General features: G+C 44.7%; 1 protein-coding gene across 1 annotated transcript in view; it reads right to left on the bottom strand.

Moving 5' to 3' along the window:
- LOC124036693 (multiple C2 and transmembrane domain-containing protein 2-like) overlaps positions 1-24,113 on the bottom strand; it is a 43,765-nt gene that overhangs the window by 10,535 nt on the left and 9,117 nt on the right. Inside the window, exons 9-19 of the mRNA XM_046351550.1 lie at positions 21,989-22,189; positions 21,146-21,276; positions 20,733-20,919; positions 20,463-20,556; positions 20,248-20,350; positions 20,046-20,148; positions 19,839-19,940; positions 19,601-19,675; positions 19,137-19,256; positions 7,070-7,189; positions 2,544-2,585 (exon numbers count right to left, since the gene is read on the bottom strand). Of these exons, the coding sequence (XP_046207506.1) occupies positions 2,544-2,585; positions 7,070-7,189; positions 19,137-19,256; positions 19,601-19,675; positions 19,839-19,940; positions 20,046-20,148; positions 20,248-20,350; positions 20,463-20,556; positions 20,733-20,919; positions 21,146-21,276; positions 21,989-22,189 (1,278 nt within the window). The remainder of the gene's footprint in view (positions 1-2,543; positions 2,586-7,069; positions 7,190-19,136; positions 19,257-19,600; positions 19,676-19,838; positions 19,941-20,045; positions 20,149-20,247; positions 20,351-20,462; positions 20,557-20,732; positions 20,920-21,145; positions 21,277-21,988; positions 22,190-24,113) is intronic.

Below are 24,113 nucleotides of genomic sequence, written 5' to 3' on the forward strand. Positions count from 1 at the left end.
GGCATAATAATCTGCTGAAAAAAAAGTTAATTTAACATTGCTTTAATTTGAATAAATGGAACCAAATTTGAATATTCATTCAAAGCTTGACTGAATATTTTCTAGTGACTTATTCCACAAAGAAGAGAAACGTTAATCTTAATGTAAAACACCTGTGATTTTGACGTGGATTCTTTTATGATATTAAAACGAGCTAACAAACAAATGGATACACAAACAAACGTGTGAGGAGTGAGCAGCTCCCAGAGGCAGTACGTGATACATACCTCCCATAATGCACATCACTGACTATGACATCAGCAGTCTGTCTAGCTGGTGTGCTGAAGGTGACCCAGTGGTGACTAGGGTCTGAGGGGGTAAGGGAAAGCACCCCTTCAGCTCAGTCTGTCACCCCCTCAACCCACCTACCCAACCCCCTGCTCCCCTGGGCAGTGCTTGAGGAGCAACACTCCCCCCTATTTACCCTGGACCAGCCATACCAGCCAGGGGCCATAGAAGACCTGTTTTATCTTCTCTGTTCATTGTGGTGGAGATCTATGGGCTTGTTTTGCTTTTCTAGTTTTTTAAATGTTATTTAATAAATATTGTCCATCTACACAATTGATACCTAAGGCCAACGGGAAGTCACTTTGGCCACACATCATTTGTAAGCTGTCTTTTTCCCTGAGGACAGATTTGTTCAGAGAGAGAGATCTGTTGTGTATTATCCTGATGTAACGTAGCCGGGCCTTTCGTCTCCCTTTAACGTCATGCTCTCACATTCCAACTGCTCTATCGGAAGTTTACATATCTCCTTCCTCCAGGGGAAAACAGGGAAAAAACATTTGAGTGGCAATGGTAACCTTCTCAGAGGGAATAGCCTTTATTCACTTCTTAGCGAAAAGACTACAATAAAAAAAATTGTGCGTTTGAAGTCATGAAATTTAACACTGATCACTCTTTAACCCCAAATAGTTTGAAAGAGCACTTTGATATGAAGTGTAAAGCTACATTGCTTGGTCTGTCTGCCTGATATCACATTTAAGTGACAGCAAAACCATAACATGACTTTCAAATAAGCCACTTTAAATTAAAGCTGACATCTTAAAACAAACACAGGCAACTGCTTAATTAGTCAATGAAAGCAGATATTTCATTTTCACAGAGTGTGAATGGGCTTAGTGGGCTCACGTTAAACCTTTCAGAGAGGACGTCAAGGAACAAGAATGATTTGGTTTAAGCCGTTACACTGAGCTCCACAACACATGGACATGTATTCGGAAAAATCTACTCCCTGCTTTTTAAAAACATACTCATTTTTTAATCTAAAGGAGAAAACAAACAGAGAATAAAAATACAAAAAAGCCAAATCATTGAGGATGAGTGAAATTATAAAGACCTGCTACTAATGATCCTATTCAGTAGTAGAAGGATTAAAAGCAACAAAAGCAGCACATCCTCATTCACTATTCATACAAACACACAATTGTCATATCATTACTATTTGTTTGGGGACTGGGTTGTCTTTTCTAAGCTATGATTACAAACGTAGTGCAACTAAGTGTAAGCTGTATTATGTGTATGCACACATACCATGAATTAGCCTGTGCTTTCAGACAGGATTTGGAGGACAGGCCTGTTTTTTAGCAGAGGGTGTTCCTCTCCGTAGATGACGGTAGCCCCCGGTCATCACAACAGAATATATTAAGCACATTATGGATATGATTCCTGGGCCCAGGCGCACTGCAGAGGGGTCATTGCTTGGAGGCTTTGCAGCAGCTCCACACTTCCCCACTTCTCCACCATAAAGCAATAATACACATCCCATTAACTCTTGTCTCTCCTAACCAAAATGAAGGGAAATGTCTAGATAAGAGGAACAAGGAGGAAAAGACATGACACTTTTGTCTTCTTCTTTTGGTGTGGGCAGCAGTGGAGGAGCTATAGGAGGATGGGCTCATTGTAATGGCTGGAATGGAATACATTGAACGTCCACTGGTGGACAGGCATTCAAATAATTGTTTTGGTATTATCAAGTTCAGATGAACAATTATAAATAAGGCCTCATTATGAATATAGAGATCCAATTGTTTAAGCGACTGATAATCTTGATAGAACAGTAAGTACATGCTCTTAGCCTCATTTGTTATTATAGGGAAAAGGTTAGTCTCATAGTTACCATCCCATTTAGAAAAGTCTAGTGTAAAAATCTTCACTCGCTGCTAATATCTCCAACGACAGACAAACGTCAATTAATGATGCAGTTTAGCGTAGATTTGGAGTTTAAAAGGGCTGGGACACTGCGGCAGAGCACATTTGTAGTGATACTGAATACTCAATGAAATAGACTGCAGGTGCTGAAGGAAATGTGTTTGTTCACATGCTATTACTGTTTACCTACAGTTTGCCCTAATTTGGAATGCATGAAATGTTCTCTTCTTGGGTAAAGACAAGTTTCTGAGAAAGGATTTCCAGTGGAACTATGCAAAAGTCCCAACTAGAACTTGTACAGCTGGCATACAGAATATACTATAGAATAGTCCAAAATTAAGGAAATAAAATACCTTCTCATCTTCCTCCTCATCATCGGTCATGTTCATGTTCACCTACAAGAGAATGGAGAGAGGTAGTGTGTTTTCAAATGGACAAGGACACATGCGGGCACTGGAGCATTTTGAACAAACACCTAGTAATGAAATTCTGCTCTAGTACATATACCCCTATTGGGAGAGGCCTGTTTCCATAGAGACGGCATCACAGGGGTGACCTCACACAAAAGGAGAGGTGAAAGAGGGCCTTCCTCACAAGAGCACTGTCACAGCAAAGCAATCTAATTTCTTCACAACATAAACACAACAGAAAAACAGAAAGAGGAAAAAAACATTTAATTTGGATGCTGTTGCCTAGATCCCTTTACATCAAGTCATCCCTGACCCCTGCATGGTGCACACTGTGACATTGCCTGGGAACAGGGTTGTGTTACTGCCGGGCACAGGGTCGCGGAGAGGTGAAAGAGGCTCCACACTGGATATGAGGGTGAATCCAGGCTTTAACATTTCCCGGGGACTGCATCTTTGCCAGCAGCCTCAAACAATCAGTGAGCTAGGGTTGGGGATGGATACGTTGCTGCAGAGAGGGGATGTTTGCAGGCCAAGGCCCCGGCCGTCGAGATGGCTTACAACACAGTGAAATTGGAGGGCATTGAGAAGTGTGAACAGCATTAACCTTTACAGACATGGCTAGGGGAGACTTGATTTCCATAACCTAGTCTTTGATACAGAGGAGATAGCCATGTTATCTTGAGAATGTACTCAATGCACTTTGTCTACAACAGTATCTACACAACATCAATACAATGTTGTATGCTGAAATAATACTGTATTGGTATCAACATGGTAAAAAAATACATATATTTTTTATTAATACATTTAGCAAAAATGATGCTAATGGCATAGTCTTGTCACGCCCTGATCTGTTTCACCTGTACCTGTGATTGTCTCCACCCCCTCCAGGTGTCGCTTATTTTCCCCAATGTATTTATCCCTGTGTTTCCTGTCTCTCTGACCGGCGCCGACAGAGATGGCCGCCTCGCTTCGCGTTCCTAGGAAACTATGCAGTTTTTTGTTTTTTTACGTGTTATTTCTTACATTAGTACCCCAGGTCATCTTAGGTTTCATTACATACAGTCGAGAAGAACTACTGAATATAAGATCAGCATCAACTCACCATCAGTACGACCAAGAATATGTTTTCCGCGACGCGGATCCTGTGTTCTGCCTTACAAACAGGACAACGGAATGGATCGCATGCAGCGACCCAAAAAAACGACTCCGAAAAAGAGGGAAACGTAGCGGTCTTCTGTTCAGACTCCGGACAAGGGCACATCGCGCACCACTCCCCAGCATTCTTCTTGCCAATGTCCAGTCTCTTGACAACAAGGTTGATGAAATCCGGGCAAGGGTAGCATTCCAGAGGGACATCAGAGACTGCAACGTTCTCTGCTTCACGGAAACATGGCTTACTGGGAAGACGCTATCCGATGCGGTGCAGCCAACGGGTTTCTCCACGCATCTCGCCGACAGAAACAAACATCTTTCTGGTAAGAAGAGTGGCGGGGGCGTATGCCTAATGACTAACGAGACATGGTGTGATGAAAGAAACATACAGGAACTCAAATCCTTCTGTTCACCTGATTTAGAATTCCTCACAATCAAATGTAGACCGCATTATCTTCCAAGAGAATTCTCTTCGATTATAATCACAGCCGTATATATCCCCCCCCAAGCAGACACATCGATGGCTCTGAACGAACTTTATTTAACTCTTTGCAAACTGGAAACCATTTATCCGAAGGCTGCATTCACTGTAGCTGGGGATTTTAACAAAGCTAATCTGAAAACAAGACTCCCTAAATTTTATCAGCATATCGATTGCGCAACAAGGGGTGGTAAAACCTTGGATCATTGTTACTCTAACTTCCGCGACGCATATAAGGCCCTGCCCCGCCCCCCTTTCGGAAAAGCTGACCACGACTCCACAAGAGGCTCCCACGCTGAGGTCTGTCCAACGCTGGTCCGACTAAGCGGACTCCACACTCCAAGACTGCTTCCATCACGTGGACTGGGACATGTTTCGTATTGTGTCAGATAAAAATATTGACGAATACGCTGATTCGGTGTGCGAGTTCATTAGAATGTGCGTTGAAGATGTCGTTCCCATAGCAACGATAAAAACATTCCCTAACCAGAAACCATGGATTGATGGCAGCATTCGCGTGAAACTGAAAGCGCGAACCACTGCTTTTAATCAGGGCAAGGTGTCTGGCAACATGACCGAATACAAACAGTGCAGCTATTCCCTCCGCAAGGCTATTAAACAAGCTAAGCGTCAGTACAGAGACAAAGTAGAATCTCAATTCAACGGCTCAGACACAAGAGGCATGTGGCAGGGTCTACAGTCAATCACGGACTACAAGAAGAAACCCAGCCCAGTCACGGACCAGGTTGTCTTGCTCCCAGGCAGACTAAATAACTTTCTTGCCCGCTTTGAGGACAATACAGTGCCACTGACACGGCCTGCAACGAAAACATGCGGTCTCTCCTTCACTGCAGCCGAGGTGAGTAAGACATTTAAACGTGTTAACCCTCGCAAGGCTGCAGGCCCAGACGGCATCCCCAGCCGCGCCCTCAGAGCATGCGCAGACCAGCTGGCCGGTGTGTTTACGGACATATTCAATCAATCCCTATACCAGTCTGCTGTTCCCACATGCTTCAAGAGGGCCACCATTGTTCCTGTTCCCAAGAAAGCTAAGGTAATTGACCTAAACGACTACCGCCCCGTAGCACTCACTTCCGTCATCATGAAGTGCTTTGAGAGACTAGTCAAGGACCATATCACCTCCACCCTACCTGACACCCTAGACCCACTCCAATTTGCTTACCGCCCAAATAGGTCCACAGACGATGCAATCTCAACCACACTGCACACTGCCCTAACCCACCTGGACAAGAGGAATACCTATGGGAGAATGCTGTTCATCGACTACAGCTCGGCATTCAACACCATAGTACCCTCCAAGCTCGTCATCAAGCTCGAGACCCTGGGTCTCGACCCCGCCCTGTGCAACTGGATACTGGACTTCCTGACGGGCCGCCCCCAGGTGGTGAGGGTAGGCAACAACATCTCCTCCCCGCTGATCCTCAACACGGGGCCCCACAAGGGTGCGTTCTGAGCCCTCTCCTGTACTCCCTGTTCACCCACGACTGCGTGGCCACGCACGCCTCCAACTCAATCATCAAGTTTGCGGACGACACAACAGTGGTAGGCTTGATTACCAACAACGACGAGACGGCCTACAGGGAGGAGGTGAGGGCCCTCGGAGTGTGGTGTCAGGAAAATAACCTCACACTCAACGTCAACAAAACTAAGGAGATGATTGTGGACTTCAGGAAACAGCAGAGGGAACACCCCCCTATCCACATTGATGGAACAGTAGTGGAGAGGGTAGCAAGTTTTAAGTTCCTCGGCATACACATCACAGACAAACTGAATTGGTCCACTCACACTGACAGCGTCGTGAAGAAGGCGCAGCAGCGCCTCTTCAACCTCAGGAGGCTGAAGAAATTCGGCTTGTCACCAAAAGCACTCACAAACTTCTACAGATGCACAATCGAGAGCATCCTGGCGGGCTGTATCACTGCCTGGTACGGCAACTGCTCCGCCCTCAACCGTAAGGCTCTCCAGAGGGTAGTGAGGTCTGCACAACGCATCACCGGGGGCAAACTACCTGCCCTCCAGGACACCTACACCACCCGATGTTACAGGAAGGCCATAAAGATCATCAAGGACATCAACCACCCGAGCCACTGCCTGTTCACCCCGCTATCATCCAGAAGGCGAGGTCAGTACAGGTGCATCAAAGCTGGGACCGAGAGACTGAAAAACAGCTTCTATCTCAAGGCCATCAGACTGTTCAACAGCCACCACTAACATTGAGTGGCTGCTGCAAACACACTGTCATTGACACTGACCCAACTCCAGCCACTCTAATAATGGGAATTGATGGGAAATTATGTAAATATATCACTAGCCACTTTAAACAATGCTACCTTATATAATGTTACTTACCCTACATTATTCATCTCATATGCATACGTATATACTGTACTCTACATCATCGACTGCATCCTTATGTAATACATGTATCACTAGCCACTTTAACTATGCCACTTTGTTTACTTTGTCTACATACTCATCTCATATGTATATACTGTACTCAATACCATCTACTGTATACTGCTCTGTACCATCACTCATTCATATATCCTTATGTACATATTCTTTATCCCCTTACACTGTGTATAAGACAGTAGTTTTGGAATTGTTAGTTAGATTACTTGTTGGTTATCACTGCATTGTTGGAACTAGAAGCACAAGCATTTCGCTACACTCGCATTAACATCTGCTAACCATGTGTATGTGACAAATAAAATTTGATTTGATTTGATTTGAGAAACATGAAGAGCTGCTGTGACATGTGTAGTATAGACCAGAGCTGTATGGAGTACAGTACAGTATAGGAGACACTCACCAGGTCCTGATTGCTGCTGATCCTCTCTGTGGTGATCTGGAAGTAGTTCCAGCCAATGAGCAGCAGCAGGAAGAGAGGCAGCATGAAGAGCTCCCAGGCCCACACCGTCACTATGAAGATCTGGAAGGACAGGGTGGGAGAGGGGGAGACTCATGAACAACACGGATACAGCACGGCAGGTGGCACTGCCCTCATACAACATGGGCCAGAACCCAAGCCCAGACATCACGGACACAATATCCTCCTCCCACATCCCAGCATTCACCACTCAAAACAAACAATGGGTTTACCCACCACCCAAGCCCCATGAACAACACAGCAGACTGCAAAGCTATGCCACAACACTATACAGCAGGGTACCCCAACTGGCGGCCTAAGTTTTCTGAGCACAATGTTTTTTTCATTGTTGGACATAAAAGACTGTAAAAACACCAGCAAATCAGCTTCAAGTTATTCCCACGCACAACAGAGAGATATGTGATCATATACAAATGTAAGCAATGTTTGAAATATTATGTTCTAGTCAAATATTATATCTGTTTTGGCTTCTTGTGATCAATTTGCAGTCTACAAATGATTTGTAATTATGTTCTGGTCCCCTGACCATACGCACAAGAAAAGAAATTGTCCTGCGGCTGAATTTGGTTGATGATCACTGCTATACAGCATCAGAGCCCCCTCTTAGTGGCTGGGAAGTAAGAGACCTTTGGGAAGGATTTTTAATATTCCAAAATCCAATTTATTTACAGAGATAACATGTGCTGGCAGTGTCCCTTTCTGCAGAACAGAACGTCTGACAAGGGTAGGCTGTCTCTTATACAGCATATCTAACCCTCTTAGATTGGGAAGCATTTGGGCTGTCTGACTGTGACAAGGCGCATATGGCAACTGGAGGAGCATTTGCAACGTTTACCTCTCCACAGCGATGATAGTGAGAAAAGCCAAGACCCCTGGTAGAAATAAGACGGATCACACTGAATGAGTAATCCCTCATAATTCTGCAAAGGAGAGGCGCTAAGAACAGCGAACAACACCCACTGCACTTCACAGCAGAGCACTAATTGGACGGCTGCATTTAAACCCATTTAGTGACAGCCTAATGAGTCTGGCTCTAGCTGGAATGATCCACTATGTGTGAGGAGGAGCGCACTAGCCAGTTGACGTGAAGAAATTTTAAAAAGTCCTCCAAATTTAGTTGAAATCTATTACTGGGTAACACTTGGCGTAGACATTCATTTTACCCATTTCTGGCATTTTTAAATTTTGTAATGGATATACGCCATTCTATAAATCAAATCAAATTGTATTTGTCACGTGCGCGTGTAGACCTTACCATGAAATTCTTCCTTACAAGCCTTTAAACAACAATGCAGTTTAGAAAATAAGAGTTAAGAAAATACTAAATAAACTAAAGTTTCAAAAAGTAACACAATGAAATAACCTGGCTATATACAGGGGGTATTGATACCGAGTCCATGTGCGGGGGTACAGGTTAGTCGAGGTAATTGAAGTAATATGTACAAGTACTGTAGATAGGGGTAAAGTGACTATGCATAGATAATAAACAGCAAGTAGCAGCAGCGTAAAAAAAGGGGGTCTATGCAAATTGTCCAGGTAGCCATTTGATTAGTTGTTGGCTTGGGGGTAGAACCTGTTAAGCAGCCTTTTGGACCTAGACTTGGTACTCCCGTACTGCTTGCCGTGCGGTAGCAGAGAGAACAGTCTATGACTTGTGTGCCTGGAATCTTTGACAATTTTTAGGGCCTTCCTCTGACACCACCTGCTATAGAGGTCCTGGGTGGCAGGAAGCTGGGCCCCAGTGATGTACTGGGCTATACACACTACCCTCTGTAGTGCCTTGCGATCGGAGGCCGAGCAGTTGCCATACCAGGCGGTGATGCAACCAGTCAGGATGCTTGATGGTGCAGCTGTAGAACATTTTGAGGATCAGGAGACCATACCAAAACGTTTCAGTCTCCTGAGGGGGAATAGGCTTTGTCGTGCCCTCTTCACGACTGTCTTGGTGTATTTGGACCATAATAGTTTGTTGGTGATGTGAACTCCAAGGAACTTGAAGCTGTGTTGTTGCCTACCCTTACCACCTGGGGATAAAATACAATTTAATCTTTGAAAGGTTCAAAAACAACTCTTTTCTTAAACTTTGTTTTCATGAGGAAGAACTTAACCAAAAGGTTGAAAGAAAACAAACCTAGTAACTTAGAACACCCAATGAAATGAGAATTGAGATGCCTGCACTCCAATAGCTCACTACAATAGCATGCTGTGCAGTCTGAGTGTGGACTGCTGGGGGCTTGTTACAGTAACAATATGTTTGACTTAGTCCTGAGACAGGATGTGAACCGGTGGGGCCTTCAGGCCTCCATTTGAGCCCTGTAAACAGCAGACTGGTCTTGTCATATCAGCCTGTCTCCAGCCCTACTGGCTCTGGGGCAGTCTACCTACTTCCACACAAGGCCTAGGTTCAATGGATTCAAACTGCCACCAGGGAAACGTGAACCATGAGTAATGCTGTAAACACTGGGCCCTCACAGCCCTAGGCTTCGTTCAATAATGTCTGAGTAATGTGAAGTGTAGGAACAAGCAGAAACACGGTGGGATAACCAAGATGTGAAGACCTAATATGAACAATATGTTACTGTAATTTCTCCAAATCAAATGAGTTGAATTATGCAGCGACAACTAACACTGGTGGGAAAACCTAAAGGTAAAAAATGAATATGCATGATGTGTGGAGGTAGCTTCAAAATGTCTCCTGTAGGTTATGAATAACCTACGTCATATGTTGTCACCTCTATTCGCATGAGGCTATTCTAAAGCGACACTGTTTTCAACCCACAGGAATTCAGCAGGCTGGCAGACAGGTAGCCTGTCATATCCAGAGTTTTCCCTTTAAAATAAAAAGAAAGGAATAAAATTTGCCTGGAAACTGACATGAGCCCAGCAGGAATGTTGAACCCCCTTGCCCTCCCTGCAAAAGCTGCTACATAAACCACTAAAGTCTAATTGCCTGGTCTCTGTCTTCCTGTGCGAGTCAACAGAGGGAGCCAATTCATTTCCTCCCAGGGAGCCGGCAGAGAGAATCTGTCACAGGTATTCATAATCGCCCACTAATGCAAATTTCAGCTCACCGCGCTCTGGCTTGGTGGACAAGATAAAAGCCTAAAGAAATACAATGCCTTTTGTATAAACTGAGCGCCTAAATGAGGGTATAAACCAAAACTGTCAGAAATATCTTCTCAATTCCTCCCTCTCGGTTTTTAAACACTAATACAAATTTTTACTGTGAACATCTGGGAAAGCCTCTCGGATTCCTTCGCTCAGGCGCACAGAGCTGCCTCTTAGCCGTCAGATATCCCTCATTAATGAGCAGAGGTATATTTTTCCTCCTGTCTCCTCACATTCTCTGCTGCTTCTGTGAAATGGAGATGGAACTAATTCCCCGCTAAGTGGTTTATGTTTTATTAGTGAGTGATTAAAGGACTGGGTGGACAGAGTGCAACCTGTCAGGCTTAAGTGTACATTTATATTGAAAATAATCCACCTTTTAATGGGCCTCAAAGTTGGGCTCCATTTAACTTCAGTCTTGAGAGCCTTTCTACCGTATTTTCTATCCCGCTACAAATGACACATGACAACAGGAACCTTAATGTCCAAAATACCACAACACTAATATGTTACATGAGCGGTAAAGCAGTCATTTATTTCACCAAAAGGACATAAAGCAACAAACAGAAAGCAGGGAAGCTAAGAATTAATGATCTACCTGAAAGGCACGTTTCCACACAGCAGAAATGGACAATGAACGACTTGTAATTGAACAAGTGTTAGTATGTCTGGGAGGAGTGTCTTTCATGTAGAAAACCTCCCTTGACAAACACCATTTAGCTGAAAAATGCCTGTATGATAATGCATGCATGGGGTGTCTAGGGGGAAAATAATGAATTAATAAAACTATTAGCGCGCGGTGGAGTAGGTGATGGAGATGTACTCTCCTTAGCCACCTGTAAGCGCCTGGAGAAGGACCGACCCTGGGCAGCGCCACTCTGCCAGCGGGGTTAACAACAGGCTGACAGATTTGTTTTATAGTGCCATTAATATGATTCCAGTAAATGCATTCTGCGCCTTCTCATGCAGATCCCCTGGCCAGCAAAATCCAGCACCTAATAATAAAGCACTCAGCGATTAAAAGTGTGAATAAAATAACTCTTAAAGCTGAGCAAGCATGGCAGCTCACACCACCCACACTCTCCCTGGAGGGGGAGAAGGGACCGCAGCAGGAACAAAAGGACAAAGATGCCCTCTCCAAGAGTTTCTACCATCCTGCAAATTGATTAATGGGAGAAAGGCCCAGTCTACCAACCCAGACTACTGACTGACAGACTTTAACACTAGACAGGAGGTCTGCCAAACCCGGCATGTCTACACAGCTTCAAGTAAACATATACCACAGTATATACTGCATATGCCAACTAATGAAATGTGATGATATAGAGAATTATATTTAATCCAAACAATTATAGCAATTATTAACAATAGCGTATCACTCATTAACCGGACATTACGCATGCGTTAAAGAGGACACAGTAATTACAAATACAATACTACTGTAAACAGCTCTAATGGGAAATATTTTATCTTCTGTGTTCATCTCATATTTATCCGTGGTTGCGCTTGGAAAGCTACTGTGGTTAAGAGAACAACTGAGCAGAGAGAGAGGAGAGAAGAAAGCCAACCAGCATTATGTCGGTCAGTCAGTGGGGATGTGGATGGATGCCAGATTACATGAACATAGCTGAATAAGTTTAACAAGGCTGACTACAGGCTCCAGGTGTGTGTGTGTGTGTGTGTGTGTGTGTGTGTGTGTGTGTGTGTGTGTGTGTGTGTGTGTGTGTGTGTGTGTGTGTGCGTGCGTGCGTGCGTGCGTGCGTGCGTGCGTGCGTGCGTGCGTGCGTGCGTGCGTGTGCGTGTGCGTGTGCTTGGGGACAGATCAAAATACCAAAATGTAAAAGGGGGAAAAACGTAATATAGATGTATTTTTCTGGGTGAAATCAAGGGCAGTAGGAGTAATCTGCATTGCTTCCTCAATTAAAATACAAAAAAAGAAATAGATTTATAATAAATCAAAGGCCCCCACTGGCCAGGCTGGAACAGAGAGTCTGGTTGAGGGCTAATGTTGGGGATGCTACTCGGCGGCAGGCTTTAAAGCATGTGTAAACCCCGAGCAATGAGACATGTAATTTGTGGTGAGCTCGGGCCAATACGGGGACAGGCTTTCAGGGGGTGTCGGAGGCAGAGAGGAAGCAGATAAGATTTCTCTGCAGGGCAGGTAGAGTGTGTGGGCAGCCATGGTGCTCGGAGCTAACGCTGAATAAATATTTAAATTATGCTCAGCTCAAGTCTTATCGACTAGGGAGAGCGAGAGCGAAAAAGAGGGAGAGAAAAAGAGAGAGATGCTGCATTCTACTGAGAGCGATAAAGGGGAAATCTCATCTCCCTCTTGAGCATGACCATATCAGCTGTAGAAGCTCCACAAAAGAATGTATACACAGTTCACACCAATAAACCAATGGTATACATAGAAGAGTTTCTGATAATCCATGGCCATATCATTTTTGTTTTTAAATGAACTCTTGTTTTACTTACTACAGTGGCTTGTAAGTAGTGTATGCCATGGAACAACTGTAAATCTAACAATAAATTCATATCTAAACTCCATCAATTTGAATCATATTCTAATCTGGAAATGAATTTAATATTTATGAATCTAATTTAGTTTATTTGAATAATGATTAATAAAACAAGGAAATTGAAGTTTTCCAAATCAATTCATGTTAGCTAAGAAAATTCTGCGGCTAGTTAGGTGCCAGTACTACAGTACAGTAGTAATAGTGGGCTCTTTATCAAAGGGAAGGGAAGACAAGAGAAGAGCGGCAGGGTATTAGCATTAGCTTGCAGGCCTGGTGTTAGCCGTTGTCTCCCTGCCTGTCTGACGCATGCCAAGGCTGGAGCATATCTGGAGGCAGGGTGGAGTGAGGCTGGACCAGGGTTGGACCAGGGTGGTCAGCAGGGGCCCCGTGGTGCCTGTCAGTGGTGGCCACTCCGACCCCAAGCTCCAGCACTGGCCACAAGTGTTTAATCCGTGTCGGGAGCGTTAACACTGAGCGACCTCCTGGGTGACAGATCCGCCATGCGAGCCTTTTCCCCCCGAGGAGGTGGGGAGGGAGGGAGTGGCGTGGACTCTATTTCCCTTCCCTCCCTGTCAGCTCGACTCACAGACACATTAGCGTGCCGGGGCCGAATCCTGCCCAGTCACAGCAACACACAGGGGCGGTCAGGTCGCAGGCTCTGCAGCAGCCGCCTGGGGAGGTGTGTCCTCTATGACTGGGAAGGTGGTGAGCGTGTTAGAGGCAGTCATTATGATACAGCACACACCACGGGGCCAAAGAGCTCTATTTTCATGTCATTCAACAAATGTAAACGCCTGGAGTTTGCTAAATGGCGTTGGCACTTGGATTGGAACTGGTGCTCTGGTAGGACGACATGAAAATAAAGCTCTTTGGCCATGAACAGCAGTGGTGCGTTTTGCGTTGAAATAAAGTTGTATATGCAGAAAATAGCCCCGTAATTACTGTAAAATATGGTGGTGGAGCTTTGGTGTTTGCTTCCACTGGTCCTGAGGCCCTTTTTAAGGTCAATGACATCATGACCTTTACCCAGTACCAGGACATGTATGCCAAAAATATGGTTTCCTCTGCCAGGAGGCTGAAACTTGGCCGCAAGTAGATATTTCAGCAAGACAATAACCCCAAGCACACATCAAAATCCCCCCAAAATGTTAATTGACCACAAAATTCAACATTTTGCAATGGCCATCTCAGTCTCCGGACTTCAACCCCATTGAAAACTGGTGGTTTAAATTAAACAGGGATGTCCATAAGCAGAGACGAAGGATATCAAGGATCTGGAAAGATTCTGTATGGAGGAAGATCCCTCCCAATGTGTTCTCCAATCTGATAAAACATTTTAGAAAAAGGCTCAGGGTAGTCATCCTCGCGAGGTCAGGTGTTGAAAACAGGGGTGCTAATAATTTTACCCCTATCTTTTGAGAGAATACATTTCTCAGAGCATTTGTATTATTAAGTTTCTTGAGCATAGAGCATCATTATTTGTATTTGATTTATTTTATACATTATTTTTTTGCTAAGGGTGCCAATAATTTTGGACCTGACTGTAAAACCGCTACAGACACACAGACAAAGCACCACGGCAGATGCACCAACACAGAGGCCTGCAGTGTTAATCACAGCAACATCATCTGGCTTGTTTATCCTCTTTCATGCTACTTTGTCATATTTCAAAAAGTTTATGAAAATGAATATATTTCACAATACAAGCCAATTAATTATTAAAATAAACTTGCATATAACATTTATTATTTTGCAGGAAATATGTTATTTTAGCGCTGTAATTGAAAGGGGACAACTGTCTGCCAGAGAAAGGCTCTCTGTATTATAAGAGGAAGCATCTCAAGGTTACGGTTACCAGCTAGCCCCAAGAGCTGTCAACTGACACACTGCAATCCACAATGGCGACTCAATAACAACAATACTGCTTTTTTTTTTAAAAGAAGTCATCGCTTAATGTTTCCAGATACTAATATCAAATTCTTTAATAATTAATACATCTCAGACTACTTTCTAAATCATGCACACACACATCACCATCAAGGGCTGTCTCCCTCTCCCTCCCTGCCACATTCCCACTGCAAACTCTGTGAGAACTCCCACAGCCATAGAGTTTAAGAGTGTAACCCCCCTGAGACTGCAAGAACCCACTCCTTTAAGGCCAGCCAGCCGAGCCACACACAGTCCTCCAACTTTTTCAACAGAAAGAAAGCAGATGCAGAGAAAGGAACGAGAGGAAGTTTCTCAGGCACTTTACGCAGTTTGACTTTACACTTCTCTTATACTCTTCTGGTCATACATACTGCATTACTGCATTGCAGTAAACCAAAACGGGGCAGATCAGTGCTCACCAAACATGTCATTTTGGGGGACGGTGTTAAACAGAATAATTATAACAGCGCTGATTATGCCTTTGATCCTGGCCGTCCTGGTATTCTGGGTAATAGGCCCGGCCGGCGCGGAGGGGGGGTTGTGCAGGGACACCTCACAGGTGGTCCCCCGGGACCACTGGATCCAGATCTGACCCTGTCCTGCTCTCATCTGGGAGACAAGGAGTCTATCAGCCCAAAAAAGCAGCCTTGGCAGCTGCCAACTGTGTTTACAGCTGCACCGGATCAAACATTTATCAAATACCATCTTTACATTCTGTGATGAGAGGCAATCAGCATTTCACAGGCTGTCAAATGATGTCTAAAACAGTTGCTACCTGGCAGTGTCAAAAAGAAAATGGTTGAAATAATCTCATAAGGTATACAGGTTTCTTCATAGTCAGAACTCCTGACAGACGAGACTAGCTCATATGTTCAAATATTAATTCTACCTAAATACTTAAAGCGCTCTAATGACAGCAAAGCTCAAAATCAGCTTTCAAGTGTAAAATAACCCCTTTTCATTTGTATACTTACAACCATTTCATCTAAATCAAAATTGTTCTCAACTTTAAACTTCTGAAACAGATTAATATGGCCAGCTAATACATGCTCATTTAGTATGTTTGAGAAACTTCTGTTCTGTTGATCCAGCGGATACACAGAATGGAGGATTTCACTTTCACAGTATTTTCCCATGAAGGATTCTAGTTGGGAGCAGTAAGTGATCTCCCATCAGGCTCTCCACTACAGAGTTCAGCAGTGCTATAGCGCCCTCTACAGGCACTGGAAATGTCTGCAGGAAAGAACTCTGGGTGACCCCTCTCTCTGCAGTTGCTGCTGATGTATAGCACATTCATCTAGCTCAGTGTTGGGGAGAAGCACATTTTAAAAGGGAGTTATTTGATGAAGATTTTAGCTGTCACGCTCTCTCTCTCTCAGAAGAAGGGGACATGCCGTTGTCAAACTTTAGAAAAAGGCACTTCCTAAGCTCATTACTGTAGCATAAACAAGCACTGAAAAATATATACATTTCTTGTTTGCATTTCCGTTCACTGATGAGGTTTATGAGGCTTTTGCAGGATCATTTTTTTTCATGTGTGAGAAAGATTATTTTAACATGACCCAATTAGAAAGTCGCCATTTTAAAACAAACCTATGGGTGGAAAATAACTTCACTTGCAAAGGAGACAACGCAATCAGAATCAGTAACCTCCAGCCTTGCAAAAAATGACAGTGCTGCAGAAGTTTGCATTCTTTCGAGGCTTCCTCTCCGCATTATAATACTCTATGGCAGTAGAATGCCTGATGAGCCATCAATCTTGATTTCCAAACAGAGTACATTATATACCCAATTTACTCAGAATACATACTTCTCTGATTGCCACAGGGAAAAGTTATGTGCCCGAGAAGTTTATAAAAAATTCTAACATTCTCCATACATCCCTCTGTTAACATAGACCAGACCTGATGCAGACCTACAGGGCAAAACATTGCCAATGCAGCTCATGGGAGATTAGATTGCAGTGAACTTTTTGTCAGACAAATCTCTCATACAAACTAAAAATACTTCACACATACCAAAAGGTATTTTATAACGCACACATGAAGATCCACATTCCCTGAAATGATTGCTTCATCTGAGCAGCAATGTATACTGCATGTTGTGAGCAGGTCAGAGCATTAGCCTATGGGACTTACAGAAGCTTGGTGGCTAAAGCTTCCTGGTAAGGCACTAGCAAATGATCCCACAGTCCTGGGATGAAACCACATCAGCGGTAATGCATTACAGGATGCATATAGAGTAAAACAGCAGGAATGGTCTAGCTGGCTGATAAATAATGTATTGTAATGTATATTAAAGGCTGAGCCAACACTGCAGCCGTTCCTAGCAGCATATTCTGAGAAGCAGCAGAAGCAGAGACAGAGTGCTGCTGTAGAAAAGAGCAGACAGTCTTCTAATTATGCACATCTGAGAGGCAAGCAGAGGCCATCTGTCAGTGTCTGAATCAGTTACCTTATTACCAGTGCCTAAAGATATAAATATAGGAGAGGGAGCTACTTTCATTAAGGCACACGGTGGCATGCTGCTTCAGATGGCTCCAAACACAAACTTAATTGCAAATGAGGACTTGTTGTGAGGAGGAGTGGCCCTAGTGTGGCTGTGCTGTCGCTGACCCCGCAGAGGGCCAGGGCACTAGCATGTGTAGTGGTATGTCACAGGGCTTGTAATGGCTGTCAAGGCCCCTCGGCTGCCCTCTCGTCTCACATGGCAAGGATTTTGTCTGTCTGTGTTTTTACTCACGCCCAGGAATTTTCTGACTGTCGATCCGAAGGCCATATTCAGGCTATGATTATTGCTGCTCGTCATGCAGTGAGGTGTTGTGGATGAGATGCCTGATTAGAAATCAGAACTTTTCTCCGGTCTAACTCTATCTGCTGGTGAGTGGGTGAAACACTACTTATTTATCAGCAGGCTGATTCACTCTCTCCTCAGGCAAGTCTCAGGCACCTTTGACACCAGCGCTTTGGGAAGCACACCTCATTCCAGAGGAAGCCATAGGGCTCAGTGGACTGCAGATAGCCAGACTGCTCTATTGCAGTGTCTGTCTCTAAATAGAACTGCCTGGGTATCAAACTGTCCATCTTCCTCCAATGAAGATAAGACAACACACAGAAAACATTTCCTTACTTTCAACAGGAGCACTATGCTCATACTAAATCAACAAAAGTTCTATCTACTTACAGTATACATATTTAGATCTATTTACCCCACAGTAATAAAATATTGTACATATTTCTGGCAGAGGTATGCCAGGGAGTAATCCCTGTTTTTCCCTCCCCAGATCTCCTATTTGTGGGCTTGTCTTGAACAGCAGGTGTAGTAGAAGTGAAAAATAAAAACTACCACTCTGGTGGCCTGCACAGCATCTCATTTTAGATGGGAGCCAGGAGATGGCCCTATACTGTTGACCTGTCACCTGTCAGCCGGCCTACCCTCCTGCTTTCCTGACTGCCTGTTCTCCTGCCCGCCCGCATGGCTGACTACCTGCTTTTCTCCCTCAAAGTCTCTGCCTATCTGCCTATGCACTTGCATACAATCTACTCTACATTCCCGTCAGTCTGTGTGTCTGTCTGTGTATCTGTCTGTGTGTCTGTTAGTCTGTCTGTTAGTCTGTCTGTTAGTCTGTCTGTTAGTCTGTCTGTTAGTCTGTCTGTTAGTCTGTCTGTGTCCCTACCTGTACCACAGGCTCTGATATGGTGAGCCAGGCCATTGCCTGAGGGGACATCCACCTGAGGATCAGTGAGCAGGGTTTAAAGAATACACCAGGTATGAAATGCACGTCGTCCCGAAACAGAACATAGAGAGGAATAAAGGCTGTGAAGACAGGGATCTGTCTGTGACCGCTTCCTCACCCTGACTTGACGCAGCCAGGGCTTTATGGCAAGAGGATGCTCTTAATCATGACATTACATGTACTTTAAGGGGGATTCACGGGGTGAAATAAAGATTATTTCAGCTTAGGGCAATAGATCACAACGCCTCATTAAAACCTCTAAACAGAGACATTTATACAAGGTTCAAATCTCCCAGGCCGACTGTCACTCCTCCTCCACACAGAAGAGCAGGGGGAATGCTTTACCAGGAAGTCAGATGACCAAACGGCCAGACCGAAGCCCTTCACATAAAGCCCTAGTGCCAGAAGAACACTGAAGGAAGACAAGTGGGGTTTGAATTAAAGGATAGAGCACAGCTTCTACTTTACTTTCAAATGCAAAATGAAGATGGGAGCTTCGATTCATCGGAAGTACGTGACTGAGAAACAGTAACAAGAATCTAGATGTGTGTACCTGAATTAACCATACTGTCCATTATCTATTTCACATAGATGAAGGAAAGGGTTCAAATGTTCTGCAGTGAAATAGGACAGAGACACCACTTGCACAGCCCAAGGCTTAGCGCTAGTTCATTAACATGGGGCAATGACTTACCAGGAAGGCTATTATACTCCGCTGCGTGCTCTCCCACTGAAAACAGCTTTTAATGTACTGTAACGTATGCAGCAGTGCCATGGTGATTTTCCGAACTCTGTAGATATTCTGGGCAAGGACCTAATGGGAGAATCAGATGGCAAATGGCAGTTAGCATGACTTGATTAAAAGCTGTATGTGTATGATTCATAAGCAGGTTTATTCAGGTTTACTCAAGGCCTTATTTGCTGCTGTGTGGCTTTACTAGTTTGATGTCTGGAGTTAATAAAGCCAATTAGTTTGACTATGACCAATCAAAGCTTCTATGCAGCTTGCCTGTGGCAGCTTTGTTTCTGTTATATGAGGGGCATGTTCCAGTACTCACACTTCACCCCCTCATCCAACAAATTGTGTCTACCATAATTTATGTGTATAAATCATGAATTTTAGATGATATAGGCCTAAAATTCATTGCTAAAACAAACCTTTTTGGCAAATTTTGGGTTGTCCTCCATGAATTTTTCCTCTATTGGTTTGAAGGTTCTTATGCCGGCTCTAACCTGAGAAAGATATTACAAATGATCAAAGACAAATCCAATCCAAAAGCAAATGAGAAGGAAACTCAATGCAATTGGAAAACTCAGTATACAGTGAGTTGGGTATATGACTGGGTCATCTGTCGAAGAGCATTAGCTAGGCTAGAATCAGCCAGGGAGTTCTTACTGGGTTATAGTGGACCTCCATCACCAGTGAGATGGTCCCTTTGGCCGGACCCCCCCAGTTCGCTTTCTTTAACCCCCGGGTGACCTGCTGTCCATTCTGAACCTGTAGCGGTGGAAAATGCATTACAATCAATTGCACCTCTCTGACTTGTCAATGTCAATGAATAAACTATAAGCCCCTTATAAATCCAAGGATCCCCAACTTTACTGTGAGTAATGGAATGGCCACTCTGCCCAGAAGGTCTGGGGCTTTGTCTCCGTCTTCACCAAAGACCGTCAGCTCCAAAACATCATGGATGTCCTTTATTGGGCTGCCAACAGATAACCAGTTAGTCCGAATCCGAAGGAATACATTCACTTGCATCAATGTATGCAAAGTACACTAAAAGACCAAGTAAAAACACATGTACAATGTAAAGACTTTTTTCCACTCGGGGCTGAGTGTTTTGTAGATGGTGTGAGTCTGTAGCCTGCTGTTCCCCAGCTCCAGTACACAGAATGGATCACTTTTCCCTGCAAAGAAAGAAGAAAGCTGTGTTAAAATGTGTGTGCAATTGTAGATTAACTTAGCCATGTAACTTAACCAGTTAAAACGGTAATGGCTAAAAGTGGAGTGATACATCACCATTGAGATCAGTTGATGTGAGATCTGTGGCACTGACAACCTTGACTTGAAGGAAGCCAACCTCCCTCAAACTTTTGTGCGAGTTCTTCAAACTCTGCAAAAATAAAACGATACAAACAATCTTACTTAAATGTATTAACGCAAGCTAGTATTCCTAGAGAGCTTTTGAAATGTACTTACTTATCTACTAGTAGCACTTATATCAATTCAACCATGCAAAATGTCAAAAGTGGCATGAATAAATAGTAATATGTCACTAAACATGCTAACATATTTCTCTAGGATTTGGTCCCTCTCGTCTGGCTGTTCCAGGGGAGTTTTGTTGAATTCGTTGATGGACACCCCACAGCAGGGGTTGAGGGTGGCCAGGAACACCAGCCTGCCCTTGTCTTCGTCCAGGACATGAGTGTAGAGCTGCTGAGTGGCTACTGGCAGCCTGGACAGGTCCACCTCAAACCTAGATAATGATGGGATCGGTCTTCAATATCACTACTTAATAAGAATCAAATAAAAATCAAATCTAATGTATTTATAAAGCCCTTTTAACATCAGCAGATGAGACAAAGTGCTTATACAGAAAGACAGCCCAAAACCCCAAACAGCAAGCAATGCATATGTCTATTTCAAAGAACAGCAGTCGTACCACAAAAACAACACTCAGAAGCAAGCAAAGCAATACTCACATTCCCCAGGATTCCTCGCTCTTCCTGCCTCTCTTCGCAAACACCTCCACCTGCAGTGGCTCCAGACAGTCCTCAAACTTGTTGAAGTCAAACCTCTCCCTCCACTGAGGGTTGCCTTGAACGCACAGGTTCTGGGGGGGAGAGAAAGAGCAGAGTGCTGATACAGTACTGTAGTGTAGGTGGGCACTGGCACAATCACACACAGAGCCTGGTGTGGAGCAGTGTCAGGTTTAATGCAGTGTCACAGTGAGCAGAGACTACATGACAGGTGGATTAAGTCTTCATTCAGTGCTACCAGGAAGGGGCGGGGGAGAGGAGAGGAGGGGTTTTTGTGTGAGCACACCTCAGCCTCCTCTCTGGGATCGTAAACACTGACAGCATCCAATTAGAATTAGCTTTGTTCAACAAACAAGCTGAAACGAAACCAGAGGTTTACAGAGAAATGACATGAAAACACAAGACGGGCGCACTGCGGAATCATCAGGGGGGAGGCCAACAAGTAGAGGTAGATGAGCAGGGCATGCTGGGTATGCAAATCAAGTAAAGCATAGTGAAGCCCTCCACTTGAAGGAGAGCATAGTGGGGAGATTGTACAGTGGCAGAGAGGCCCAGTCTAATGAGCTGCTCTGCCATGCCCCAGTGAGCCAAGGTGGAGGTGAGCCACTGACAGGCCCCTGCTGAGAGAAAGGGAGGGAGAGAAGGAGAGAGAGGGAGAGACAGAGAATGAGAGAAAGTGGGGGGTGAAATGCCGGTGCAGAGCATGTGCAAAAGGGTAGGGGAAGAGAAAAGAGGAATGGAGGAGGCAAAAAAAACAAGGAGAAATAGATTGAGAAAGAAGCTCACCTTGCTCTTGTACTTCTGCTCTCCCAGTCTGTAGCGCACATAGATGTCCCCCTGGACATTTTCAGGCATGTCTTGTCCCTCTACCAGGGTGATACCAAACACTCCACTCCACAGCTGGCTGTTCTTGGTGGCCTCAGCCGAGCGCTGGATCTGGGCTTTATCTTGGGGCTGGGTTTGGTTCCCCTTTTGGTTCTGGACTACCTAAGAGACACAAACATGGACACACAGCTGCATTAGGACACCCTCCATGACAAAACACTCTGAGTGGCTACCCCACTTCTTTCACCTGCCCCTCAAATCTGACACCTCATTACATATATGGATTGCATGAAAGTACTGTAGGACTCTGCTAGGCTCCAGACCCTCTCTGTTTGAGAACATTAGCCCATCTCCAGTGACAGCAGCAGAGCCACACCAGCGAGGAGAGGTGCAGTTCCTGGAGAGAGGGAATGTCAGTGAGCAGAGCACAGCAGCCAGATGTCCCTGGCTGTGACAGTCCCACTCATCACAGACCCAGAGACAGAGTGGGGCGAGGTAGGACACTTGGCATACTGCACAGGAGACAGCAGGCAGCAGTGAGTAATGATGCAATCCAACCACACAACCCTCTCATCAGCAAATTATGCATGGGTGTACATACAGTCTGGGAATGATATACACAGCATTGTACACATTGGTCTATTTTTCACTGAATCCCAAACCAAAATGTTGACTGTCTTCAGTGATATCTCTTATCTCAATTGTCCAATCAAATTTCAAAAATCAACTATTAGGGTGTTAAATGTCCAGGATGTCAAAACACTGAGACATCAAGGACAGCCTCTCCCAAATGATCCAACAGTCCTGCCGTGGCACAGCGGGAAACAGAGGAGGAGAAACAGGCCTTGATATGTGTCCCTGTGTTAAAGTTCCCTTGAGCCTGTGCAGTGATAGGCCGTCTCTTTCAAAACAAACAGCAGAGAGAGAGGTTGTGTGGGCTGACTAATTAAAGAGCAGGGCTATAATCTGCTCTGGCCTCTTTGATACTCTGTCTCCCTCTGTTGCCTTGGCCGGCACAGCTTCAAACGGCTCCCATGCCACCCAGTCCCTCCCATCTCCTCTCCCCTTCTCTCCAGGGTCACCGCCCACACCGCAGCCCAGGGCCCAGGCTGCTGGGGATCAGAGCCTGTACGTCGGTCTCAGGGACCTGCATTAACATGGAATACCACGGCACAGCGCTGCTCGGCCCTATAAATACCCCTGCTCTGCTCTCTACAGAGGAGGAATACAGAGGAGTGGAGGAGCGACATAAAGTAGGGCCTGGCCAAGTCATCCCAAGTGTTTATCTTGGACAGAGTTCTATCTCAGCGGCCAATAAAACAATTCCACTTAACTGTAAGTGGCCCCTAAAGAGAGTCTATTCCTGGTCCTAAAAGGGGTATGCGATTGCTTCCATATGGTGGGACAGCATGGGGACGAGCAGGATGAGCTCAAACCTAGGTCCATTTGGCTGGTACCTCGGCTCTGTCCATCCACAGCTGTGATATTACATCCTAACATCTGGGTTATTGCCCGCTATGCCTGGGAATTATCAACCTCGCAAATCTTCGGCATCCCACACTGGCAATGTGCCTCGAACATCAGAGCTCCCCCCCACCCCTCCTCCCACACGGCCTCCTCCAGACAGAAACACTATCAAGCAAAGCACAGAAACAGAGTTTTACTGGGGCAGTTGCCATTCACTGTCTCTGTGGTAGTTGTCTCTGTGGTAGTGTTGAGAGTGAACAGGAGTGGGGAGTAGCAGTGGGAGATGAAGAATGACTAGCTTAGTGCTCAGTCCCGGCCATCAGATAGGTGTCAAATGGAACAGTAATTTAGAGAAATATCATCTTTGCTAAAAAATATGGGTTCAAACATCACATTAACATTGTCATACGGCCACCGAAATGTCTTGATACCGCCATCTGCCTCTGCCAAATGACAGGGTACATTTTCACCACGATTTGATGAACATTTTCACATTGTCTTTCGATCTGCCCATGTATCCATTTGCAGAGCATACAGTGACTATGTGAATTGTGCTTTATTTCTTACCTGTTTAACATCAAACTCAGATTCAGAGAGAGATGAAACAGTGGCAGATGAA

Source organism: Oncorhynchus gorbuscha, linkage group LG01 (genome assembly GCF_021184085.1).
Source record: "Oncorhynchus gorbuscha isolate QuinsamMale2020 ecotype Even-year linkage group LG01, OgorEven_v1.0, whole genome shotgun sequence".
NCBI classification, from domain to species: domain Eukaryota; kingdom Metazoa; phylum Chordata; class Actinopteri; order Salmoniformes; family Salmonidae; genus Oncorhynchus; species Oncorhynchus gorbuscha.